The sequence below is a fragment of the Diabrotica undecimpunctata genome, unplaced genomic scaffold (genome assembly GCF_040954645.1).
Source record: "Diabrotica undecimpunctata isolate CICGRU unplaced genomic scaffold, icDiaUnde3 ctg00001820.1, whole genome shotgun sequence".
NCBI lineage: Eukaryota > Metazoa > Arthropoda > Insecta > Coleoptera > Chrysomelidae > Diabrotica > Diabrotica undecimpunctata.
This window is the reverse complement of record NW_027312794.1, coordinates 13294-25931: the sequence shown is the minus strand read 5'-3', so window position 1 is coordinate 25931 and position 12638 is coordinate 13294. Positions and strand designations below refer to the sequence as shown.

At 32.6% G+C, this 12638-nt stretch overlaps 1 protein-coding gene across 1 annotated transcript; it reads right to left on the bottom strand.

Annotated features, from left to right (window-relative positions):
* Positions 1 to 23: 23 nt before the first annotated feature.
* LOC140431740 (facilitated trehalose transporter Tret1-2 homolog) lies at positions 24 to 9921 on the bottom strand. The gene is made up of 2 exons (XM_072519621.1): positions 9774 to 9921; positions 24 to 1573 (listed from the first exon to the last, which is right to left on the bottom strand). Exons 1-2 carry the CDS (start codon positions 9907 to 9909, stop codon positions 237 to 239), a joined length of 1473 nt encoding a protein of 490 aa, XP_072375722.1. The 5' UTR covers positions 9910 to 9921; the 3' UTR covers positions 24 to 236.
* Between the last annotated feature and the right edge of the window lie 2717 nt (positions 9922 to 12638).

Below are 12638 nucleotides of genomic sequence, written 5' to 3'. Positions count from 1 at the left end.
ACGCGCTATCTCAGAGTTTAACAGGCTGGGTTCAGATAGAACTTTACTAAAAGTAATCATGTGTTAACTCTGAAAATAATTCCCAAATAATCTGAAAATAACTGAAAAGCTTAGCGAATATCATATACCGTTTTTACGCCACATTATCCTTATTAAAAAAGCTAAAAAAGCTTTATTAATTTTCGTGTAATATAATACTTCCGTGGTAAGTAATTGATTATCACAAAGAAAAAAATCTAATAGTTTTTTAACGATATCTGAATTTCCGCTATACTTTTGCCTCTCGTTTCTGGTAGAAATACATGCATAAGAATTGCACCAAGAATACAGAAAAAACCAAATATCCACATACACCAATGAATCCCCAAAATACTAGCTACGAAGGGAAACGCAGAAGAAAAACCGATAAATATTAGTCCTGTCGTGTTTAAGAGAATAATAAAGGCAGTTGCTCGAAGGTCGGATGTGAATAGTTCTGATGTTAAAACTGTTGGAAGTGGTCCAAGACCTAAAGAAAAGGACATTACGTACACTAGAACTGTCACAATCGGGACCAGTTGTAATGAGGAGACTAAAGGGGAATTAAGATGTGTCAAATAAAAATATATGCCCAATATTGCCACTGAGATTCCAGTTCCGACTGAAGAAACTAATAACATTATTTTTCTGTCAAATCTTTCTACAATCATGGAACTGACCGTGAAACTAATCGTTTTAACAATTCCCACACTAATGGCTACTGTATTAGAGGAGATATTTGAACTCGATGCTTCAAAGATTGGTTCCATAAGACTCATCACAGTCGGTACCCCACACAGAAATTGTGTACATAGGACTAGAGAGGCTAAATATAAACCAAGTCTTGCTTCTTTTACAGTCCACATTTGAACAATTTTTAGCTGATTATCTGAGTTTACATTATTTACTTCCTCTCGTATGTCATTTAAATCGTTATTTAATTCATTGTCGGTTTTGTTATTTCTCAATCGCTTTAATACATCTATACATTTTTTTTCCTTTCCTTTGGAAAACAAATATACTGGAGATTCTGGTGCAAATGGGAAAAATAGAAGAAATGGTACTAGGGGAAGACCAACCAAAAGTGTAAAAATTTTGAAGTTAAATTTTGGTCCAAGAACAAAGCAATAGAGCTCACCAAGACTGAGACATACCGACATCAGGCTGCCGTATTTTGCTCTGTTGTGATTTTCACAAATTTCCGTCAAATATATAGGGAGCACCATCATAGTATTGCCTATACAAGTTACGTAAAGACAATTCCAAGTTATAATCAGTTTCATATTTGTGCTATAAGCTGTTCCGACTAAACCCACCAATATGCCAAAGCACAAGATCTGTAGACTTAGTTTTCTGCCCAGTCGATCCGCTGCCATTTGTAAGATGCTACATCCTGCTAAGGATACGAACATAGGTGCTCCTAATAACATAGATATTTCTGATGTTGTTATTGGTTTTCCAATAGGATTGATTGCTGTATCGTTGGATTCTAGCTTCAAAATAGCTGGGGAAGTCCATGTTATTGATGATCCAGTTATTACCATAGGAAGTATCCCTAGAAATAAAATTAAATGTAATTAGATTTAGTTATTTATATATTTTTAAAAACATACAAAATGAAAGGTATTGTATGACATCTTTGAAGGTTTTTATCTTACTAAATATTTATATCACTTAGAATAACCATTACATAAAAAGTTTCTCAAACTGTTTTTTTATGATATGTGTAGGTAAATATTGAAAATGAAACGTCAAAAGTTAGTTAAAAACATAATTTTCATTATAATCCTTTGCGGCTTAATCCCCTGGAAACATAATATTGACCATTACCTACATAAACTCGATTGTCTAAAAAAAAGAATAAACAACAAAACTTTCCTCTTTCTTTATCTCCCTACTGGGTATAGTTACCCGAAACCAAAAAAATCAAAAAAAAATATTAATACACTTTTTTTATTTTATTATATTAATAAATTGTTTTTACACATTAAATTTCCATAAAGGCTCATTTGTTTAAATGCCTATAAAAATGTTCATCATCATTATCAACCTGTATGCGTCCACTGCTGGATATAGGTCTCCCTTAGCTCTTCCATCTGTCTCTGTCTTGTGCGGCTTGCATCCAGTTATTGCTAACACGCTTCAGGTCGTCAGTCCATCTAGTTGGTGGGCGTCCTCTGCTCCGTATTGCTTCTTGCCTTGGTCTTCACTCGAAAATACGTTTTGTCCATCGGTTGTCTGATAATCTGGCAACCTGTCCTGCCCAATTCCATTTTAACGACGCGATTTTTTCGATAGCGTCTGTTGTTTTGTTCTACGGCGTATTTCTTCGTTTGGGATTCGGTCTCTCAGAGAAACATCCAACATCTGGCGCTCCATAGCCATCTGAGTCACGCGAATCGTATTAACTACCTGTTTTGTGAGTGTTAATGTTTCCGCTCCATAAGTGGGTACAGGTAACACACATTGGTCAAAGATTTTCCTTTTGAGGCATATGGGCAGATCCGATTTAAATACAAAGTTTAATTTATCAAACACTACCCAGGCTAATCTTATGCGACGTGGGATCTCACATGTCTGGTTATCTCTACCCAAGGTACTTTCTTTATGTAGTCTGCACAATATTCCTTCCATCAAAAGCAATATTTCGATTTAGCACAAGATTAGTCATTATTTGCGTCTTTTTCATATTATTCTTTAGTCCGACCTCCAAGGAAGCGTGATATAATTTTTCAAACATTATTATTGCATCAATTGGTAACATGGCTCTACCTTCATAGAGAGCCATACGTTGCCATGTTACCAATTCCAACGGTAACTTAAACATCCTATAGCATGTATACTTCGTTACACTGATGATGGAATTTACATTCCGAAAAACTTTCTGTAATGTATTTGTGATATAGCCCGTTTGGGTATTTTATTATATACCTTTTATAAAGGATTTGAAATAAAAAAATTTGTAATACATGGTATACAGCCAGCTACAGGAACTTAGTTTCCTAGTGGATGTTAAAATGTATAATAGACTGCTGTATAATCCCAAAACTATATTTATAATCTCACTAAAATGCTACGATTGATCAAATAAGTGTATTACCCTCTGCATATAACAAAAACCTTTGACTTTTGAAAGCAGGCAAATATAATTTAAACCGAGTAAATGATTGCAGGTATTTCCTTAATAAAATATTAGGCAATAGTTTGCAGGAAGTTGAACAAACTGTAATTAAGCTACTAATCGATAGGTTATACAATTATAAGTAATGAAGCTACTAATCGATATGTTTTACAATTATACACAGTCAAACTATACAAATTCAGGAAATTAATAATATTGTGAGATTACAAATTAATTGACAAATTTGTGATTGAACACTATGAATCAAAATTTAACACTATTATTTCCATGTCACCGCTACGCCCTCTGGATCGATGATAGTTGTTCCCAAGTTATTTTTAATGATCTCCGTTTTGAGAAAAAGCAAATGAATATAGATAAAACCAAGTACATTGTCATCCCGAAAACCCCTGTTGACAACATACATCTGACATTGGAGAGTAAACCGTTAGACACGGTCGACAAGTATAAATATCTCGGAGCACTTATAAACTCACAGTTAGATCAAGATGAGGAGATAAAGGTCAGAATTGAAATAGCTCGAAAAGGATTTATAAAATACAGGTCAATGTTTACAAATAAGACATTGAGTATGGTTATCAGATTGAGGTTCTTCTAATGTATGGTCGCAATTGCTATATGGGGTAGAAGCTTGGACTTTGAAAGCCCGATCCGTAAAAAAAACTGGGGAAATTCGAAAATGTGACTATATAGGCGTATTTTTAGAATGCCTTGGACTGCAAAAGTCTCAAACGAAGAAGTGTTAAGACAAATTGGACGTGGCAGAAAGCTTACGAACACAATTAAAATAAGAAATATGTCGTATCTGGGCCACATATTTCGAAACGATAAATACTCTCTTCTACATGTCATCATGTAAGAAAGAGAAGAGGGAAGAAATAAAGAAGAAATCTTGGCTGAGGAATATCAGAGATTTGACTGACCTAAAAGAACCACTCTGAAAGTGATCCAAGTGTACGCTCCGACCAAAAGCCACGACGATGAAGAAGTAGAAATATTTTATGATGAAATAAGAACAGCTATAGATACAAATAAAGCAAATTACGAAATACTATTAGGAGATTTTAATGCTAAATTGGGCAAAAAAGAGGAAGATTACGAACATTTAATTGGTAACTATGGCTACGGAAAAAGAAACGATAGAGGAGAAATGCTTCTTAATTTCATGAATGAACATAACATGTACTCAATGAACTCCTTTTTCAATAAAAAAACCAAGCAGAAAATGAACATGGATGAGCCCCGATAAAAAGACAAAGAATGAAATAGATTATATCCTAACGAAGAATAGAAACCTAGTAGAAGACGTATCAGTATTAAATCAGTTTGACCTAGGAAGCGATCATAGACTAATAGGAACAAAACTAATAATTAACAAAAAACTAGAAAGAAAAAGAATACATGAAAAAAGATACAAATGGACATCTGAAGAAATCAAAAATAGTGAATTTAATAAAAAGATAGCGCATGCATTAAATCAAGTTAGCATGCAGCAGATAAACTCCAATGATATTGATGATTTGAATAACCTTATTACCGAAACAGTGAATAAAAGCCTTCTGCAACTGAAAAAACCAAAAACAACATACAATGAATTAGACAAAGAAATATTACAACAAATAAAAAGAAGGAAGATCTTAAATAAATCTAACAAAAGGGGAACCGACGAATATAGAGAACTTAATAGGCAGATTAGAAAAGGAATCAGACAACAAAAAAGAAAAGAAAACGAAAAATTAATAACAACAACTATTGAAAAAAATAAGAGTATGAAATGCCTCAGACCGACACTAGGACGACGTCAGATGATATCATTAATGGGAAAAGACGAAAATGAAATCACAACTAGAGAAAACATACTGACACGAATAGAAGAATTTTACACAGAACTTTACAGAACACATCAACAAGATGATGAGATGAGACCAGCACGGAAATTAATAAAAAATGTTGGATCAGAAATAATGCCAAAAGTAACAATTTCAGAGGTAACTACAGCATTGGAAAATATGAAGAGAAATAAAGCTGCAGGAGAAGATAATATTACCACAGATATGATATTAGAAGGAGGTAAGGAACTAATTGCAATTGTAACTAAGCTTGTGGACAGTTGTTTACATCAGGTCAAAGTCCCTAAGAGCTGGAACAACTCTAAAGTAATCTTATTACACAAGAAAGGTGATAGTCGAAAATTGGAAAACTACAGACCCATCAGCCTACTGTCACACCTGTTTAAAATACTCACCAAAGTCATAACTACTCGACTAACAAGGAAATTAGACGAATACCAACCATATGAACAGGCAGGTTTTAGAAAAGGCTATTCAACTTCCGATCACCTGTTAACCACAAAAATATTAATAGAAAAATGTAACGAATACAAGTTTCCAGTTTTCCTAGCATTTGTAGACTACGAAAAAGCTTTCGATACCATAGAACACACGGCCGTAATAAACGCAATGCAAAATTGTAGAATAGACAGCAGATATATTAACTTAATAAAAGAAACTATGAACCAAGCTACAGCTACATACTACCTAAATGAAAATGAACACACGAACCCTGTACCATTAAACAGGGAGATACTTTATCACCCAAACTGTTCACCTTAGTTTTGGAGAACGTTTTTAAAAACCTAAATTGGAAATATAAGGGAATAAACATCAATGGCCGCTACCTCAGTAATCTACGATTTGCAGATGACATAATCCTGATAGCTACTGACCTACAAGAAATGCAAACCATGCTTTTAGAACTACATACCGAATCTTCTAAAATAGGACTGAAAATGAATTTAAACAAAACAAAAGTCATGCACTCCGAAGACACCGTGAAAATAATAAACGTAAAAGTTATAGAAAAAGTTGAAGAATATATATACTTAGGACAAAAAATAATACTAAATAGGGAAATTCAAACTGAAGAAATAAGAAGAAGAAGAAAGTTAGCTTGGGCAGCATTCGGTAAACTGAACTATATACTCAGAAATCAACAAATTCAATTACATCTTAGATCTAAAGTTTTTGATGCATGCATTATTCCGATATTAACTTATGCGGCACAAACATGTACAATCACAAAAAAGAATATGAATATACTTAGAGTCACTCAACACGCGATGGAAAGAGCAATGCTAGGTATATCACTTAAGGACAAGAAAACAAACACATGGATAAGACAGAAAACCAAAGTCACCGATGTGGTGCAAAAATCATTAAAGTTGAAATGGGAATACGCTGGACATGTAGCTAGGAGCGATCTAAACAAATGACACAGATCAATTTTAACCTGGAGACCATACAAACACAAAAGACCCAGAGGCAGACCTCCTATGAGATGGACATATTATCTGAAAAGGACTGCCGGGAAAAATTGGCTACAAGTAGCGTACAATAAAAAACAATGGAAAGGAAGACTTGAAGAGGCTTATGTTCAGATGTGGACGTGAATGGCTAGACGAAGAAGAAGAAGAAGACTGACCTCAGTGTTGAACAGATATTTCACGTTGCAAAAGATAGGGAAGTTTCTAAAGAAGTGATCGGGCGCATTAAAAAGAAAAAGAAGTGTTTCTAGTATGAATATCTTGAATATCTAAACTCTTTGATTAAATATTTTACTCTTCTTGTACTGGGTTCAGTCTCTCGTGAACCATTCAAGGTTTTTCTTTACCTAGTTTTTATTTAGAATTTGTATAATTTTATTATTATTTATATGTTAGTATCTTCTGTAGCGTCTGATGTATTACTACGTCTTATTGCTTCTTTAAAATTTTCAGGCTCTTTGAGTATATACTATTAATTCTTATATTCGTTTCTATTTTATTATCTAATTTGATACGGAATTCGGCTTGTAGCAGTTTATAATCTCACCCAAAATCAGCCGCTGGTTTTGTCTTTATATTGTTTACTGACCTTTTCCATCTTTTGCTGACAAATATGTAATCTATTTGATTGTTACATCTTCCCCCAGTGAAGTCAAGGTTAATAACCTTCGCAGGTGATGTTTAAACATCGTGAATATCCATGCTTAATTTACTCTCGATGACAAACTGTAATAGCCTTTCTACTCTCTAGTTTCCTTTGCCTATTCCAAACTAACCAACTGTCTCTTTCAGCTGATGTGCTAAGGTTGATTTGCTTATTTTTCCATTCCAATTGCCCAATGTTATGACTTATGGTTACTTTTTGAGTATATTAGCGATTTTTCCAGTTTGTTACCTGGTATACTTCTTCTACTTCTTTATATGTTTCATCGCATGTTAGCATATCTACTTGTCATTTTCGAAGGTCATTTTAATTGGGCGATCGTTTATTGAGAGATATTCGTATATATATTTTGCGACGTTCTTTTGAGCTAGTCTTGCTGTACCTTTTTGAGCAGTTTTATTGGATCCCGACAAAGATTTCATAATGATTATATTTCCAGTGTCCTTGGCTTTAGAAACTCAACATATATCTACTTTTATACTGATAAGTTCTTGTACCAAGATATGCAGTTTGCCTGATTTTAACAATCCTCAGACGTTCCATGTTGCTATGCTCTTTTTTTGTACATAATTGTAAGGTTTTATTTTAATTTTCCGATTTCACAGATAAGTGTCCGATATCGAACCTATGAAAAATTTTTTTCCTCTATAGTTGCACTCTGAGATAGCGCGGTTTCTACCTAAATTATAGGCTAGGCTTATGCTTTCCTCATGCTATTCTAGCATTGTTTAAGGTATATTTTCCTAAGGCGCAACAACTATTACGCTTACCAGTATCGCCGCTGCTACTGGTACCCCAGCTAATCTTCATATCTGAACGCCGCCGTCCACTATGCGCCAGCTGTGACCTTGCTGACAACCTACAGTTCAGCTTCAGCGGAAGAATATATATATATATATATATATATATATATATATATATATATATATATCGCGGGTCAATGATCAAATTGAGCAGAGAGAATCACACCTCTGAAATAAAATGCCGAATAAGACCAAAACTTGGAAAGTTGGGCTACATATTGAAAAATGAAAAATATCCACAATAACTTCGGACTAAAATATTTGACGAATGTATCTTACCAGGGCTAACGGACGCAGCTTAAGTATGGACGCTGAGAAAAGATAACGTGGAAAAAATAGCTACAAAGAAAGGGCCATGAAGAGGCAGATACTCCACGTAAAATTAAAAGACAAGAAGAATAATGATTAGATAAGGTGCAGGACTAAATACTCCAGACGTCAGAGACGAAAATGCCAATGAACCTGTAAAAATCATACTAACAAGCTGAATTTTGCTAAGCATATTAATTTTGGGACCCCAAAAAAGTTGCAAGAAAGTTTACCACTTTTACCCCTGGGCTTCCCCTAAAACCCCCCCTCGCAAACGCAAAAAAATTGATTTACCAAGAATCTGTACACCCTAGAATAAAATGTTTTAAATAAAAAATGTAGCTGAGATAATTTTAAACAAAAATGTTTATAAGCATTTTTTATGATTCTCACGAGATCAATACAATCTTCCCTTTCATTGATCTAATAAAACGGTATTAATTTTTAACAGTATCAGTTTAATAAAACAGTAAATTCTGCATTTTTTTATTCATATTTCAAATGCCTCATATTTGTTACTACAACTCAAAATTGAAATTTCATGTCATAGGTTTTAAAGATTGATCTCTAAAAATGAAAATTTTACTACAACTAGTCAATAAAAGTGATCAATTTTATTGATCTCACGAGAATCATAAAAAATGGTAAAAATCGCGCAACGTTTATTTATTTAACACCTGTATAAAATCTGAGTTGATTTGCGGCAAAATACAAAAACTGTATACGAAAGCTGAACCTTTACCTTTAAAACGCATTTTGATTTTTGTCGATAGGTCACTTGAATCAAAATATATCAAATTTTTACGGTCGAGCTGATATAAATTTTATTGAACATTTATTTCGCGAGCGTAACTGACATGCAAAATCGACGGTCGCTTCAAGCGTTGGTTCTAAGAGAACGGTTCATTCTACATTTTTTATTTGAAACATTTTTTCTACGGTGTACAGTTTCTGTGTAAATCGATTTTTTTGCGTTTTTACCCCCTACGAGGGGGGTTTTAGGGGAATTCCCAGGGGTAAAGGTGGTAAACTTTTTTTTGGGGTTCCAAAATTAATATTCTCTGCAAAATTCAGCTTGTTCGTATGATTTTTAAGGGTTAACTCTGACGACTGGACTAAAAGTAAAATATACTATGAAAACAATATCTATCTATAAATACAAATTTGTGGGCCACGGGACAAGATAGAAACATGGTAGATGACATTGACAAATCATTCACTGGATAGCATGGGAATATAAATGTTTAAGAGGAAGACCACCAAAAAGATCGGCAGATGAGTCAAAAACAAAAAAAAAATTACAACATTTTCCAACGTATAATGAAACATTTTATTTTATGAACATGAAAAATATATCGCATTAGCTATAATATTAAGAAACAAATCACAATAAAATGTAACGTAACACAATAAAAACAACGGAAATATTTTCAAGAATCCTAGTTCAGATTTGAATGAACATAACAGTGATAATGAAGCTAATTATTACAGAAAATATTAATAGCCCTAACTTACCAATAATTGCAGTAAAATAAAGAAACAACGTGTCAGGTTTATGTTTGATTTCTTGCACACATTTTAACTCATCAACACATTGTTCATACTTTTCCTTATTAGTTAGGAGCTCCCTAACTTCGTTGCTGTTTTCCATTATTATTTTATCTACACTAAATAAAAATAAAATCATAGTATTATCTTTATATTCAAAGTTTTTTAGGACGTTAAGTTTTAACAAATAAGATAAAAGAATTGAATTGACTTTGCATTTTGACGTGTTATTGATAACTTTAAGATTCATTATTATGTAAATAATTACTTTAGACTAGACAAGTACCGTATTCGTAATTCATATTAGAATTTAGCCAGAAGAAATATTCAGTCGGGAAGATTTGGACGAAAATGATATGTAAAAATATCGTGGATAAAAGAAAGCGCGAAAAATTTTGCAAAAAGTAAGAACACTGCACAAAAAGGCATAGAAACATCATTCGCATAGGGCAGTGCAAATAACAACGGTGCTGCCGTACCTAGGGGGATGAGTACTAATAGACGAGAGGAGAACACCCACACCCCCGGCCGCTCTCAACCGCGCAAATTTGGTACCAAAATGTTCGTAATAAAAATTTGTACAACTAATAAAAATGTTTTATTGGAAAGAACACCTAAATAAACAATTACAATTACTCAATCTTGATTATAAACAAACTGGAGATTTTATAAAAAAAATCGTATGCTAATCGTCGTATATTTTTGTCTAATTAAAACTTTGTGTTTATAATTATTAAAATTAAAAATTTTTGAACCTTTTAACCAATTATATATTAAAATTTAATATTTAAAGAAGTTTTTTGAAAAATTTCAGATTTTCAAATTGAATCGTCAAAAAGTATAGCACAAAAGTGGCGCACAACCTCATTTTATTAAAAGTAGGTGTAATACGTGCAAGGAAAATGATTTAATATTCGTCAGAAACTTAACACGTTAACTGTTGACTAAATTTGTTTATAATTACGGTAGTTTGACAATTTTTGGCCATTTGATAAGAGTGTTAGTAATAAAATTTTATTATTAATTATTTTCAACAAATAAATTTATTTATTTTTTAAATAGTTTACTTAATCAATTAGTGTAGGGGCCAGCTAAGGGTCACCGTGGTCTTTTCTTTTCTGATATTTTTTGTTTATTAACCAATTTTAATTTAGCATATTTCATTTTATGTATCTTTTTTTTTGAAAAAGTTGTCTGTTGACGTCAAATCTCTAAATAGATAAGTTTTAAATGAGCAAAATAGTAAGTTTGATGCTTTGATTGATTATTTAAAAATAGTTCCACTAAAAAATTGATGAATCCCTAGATGATAGTCTTTTTGTAATATCTAATACTACATATTTAAACTGCCAAACCCGTCTATACAGTACTTTCGAGTAAAAACCTAAGTTAATTGGCCTATATTAAGATCTTGAAAAATGAAGATAATGTGTAATATAATAAGGTGTATAATATTGTATACAGTGTGTCAATTTTAAAAATTACAATGGGCTCTATCTCATGAACAAAAGCTGATATCAAAAAATGCTTGAAACCGTTTATAGGATAGTATCATTCAATCTTCGCTTATCCACTGCTGGACATAGATCTCCCTCATAATTTTCCATCTATTTCGATCTTGTGCCTCTTGCATCCAATTCCTATGACAACGTTTTAGATCGTCAGTCCAACGTGTTGGTGGACGACCTCTGCTTCGGTAGGCATCATCTCTTGGTCTCCATTCCAGTATCCGCTTTGTCCATCTATTATCTGTCATTCGAGCCACGTGACCTGCCCAGTTCCATTTCAGTGTTGCTACTCTCTCTACTGCATCAGCCACTCCTGTTCTTTGTCGTAGCTGGCGATTTGGGATCTAGTCTCGTACTATCATAGGATAGTAAGGGGGAACTAAAATGACATGAAAGAGGACTTACACCATCAACCCCCTAGGCCCCACCCACCAAAATAAAAAAATTGCAAACCTCTACTTGTGATTCATCATTCAAAAGACTATAAAAAATGTTATCCAATGGTATAAATAATAATTATACAGGGTGAAGCCATAATTGTGAAACTTTGGCTTAAATGGAAAATTTAATGAGGTTTTTGTTGGACTACAAATTTGTTAAAAATGTCAATTAAGTAAATATTCAAAGTAATCCAGTTACTGGGGCTTAAAATATGGTAATACCTCCGAATTTTTTATAACTGCATCGATTTCTTTGAAAATTTCAAATTAAGCTTATCTTACCCTCCACTTCAAAAGTTATATACTCTCTAGGTGCTCTTTTTGTTTTTAAGGGGTGAAAACTACCCCTTATTGAAGAAACTGGAAAAAACACGGATTTAATTATTTTATGCACTTAAATCTTTTTTATTCGCATAAGGTAAATATTGTAATGTGTTCTCTAATATGAAAATTAATTATTCACAATTTTCAACTCTTAAAACCCTTTAAAAACCCTTAAAAGCTAATACTTTTTATAAAAATAATATGAAAAAAAAGCCGTAGCAGCTTGAGACATTTCAATTATGTATTTAAATACAAATAAAAATTAATACCCTAGCTATACAATAATATTTTATTTATTGGAAATTTTCAACCCTTACAACCACCCTTATGACAAAAATGAATTAAAAATTAATTAAAAAATATTTTTATCGGTTTGAAACATTTCTTGAGTGCATTTTATTTAACGAAAATTAATTTTTTGCATATAAAATAACTTTTTATTATAATTTCAACATTTCAACCCTCACAACCAACCCCTTTTTTAAAAAATTAATTTAATATATTTTTATTGGTCTGAAACATTTCTTGAGTGCATTTTATTAAACAAAAATTAATTTCTT

Excerpts from the sequence above, each read along its gene's own strand:
- LOC140431740 (XM_072519621.1), bottom strand. The coding sequence starts at position 9,909 with ATGGAAAACAGCAACGAAGTTAGGGAGCTCCTAACTAATAAGGAAAAG. Across the intron at positions 1,574-9,773 it reads TTATTTTACTGCAATTATTG|GGATACTTCCTATGGTAATA; the intron begins GTAAGTTAGGGC and ends TTTTATTTCTAG.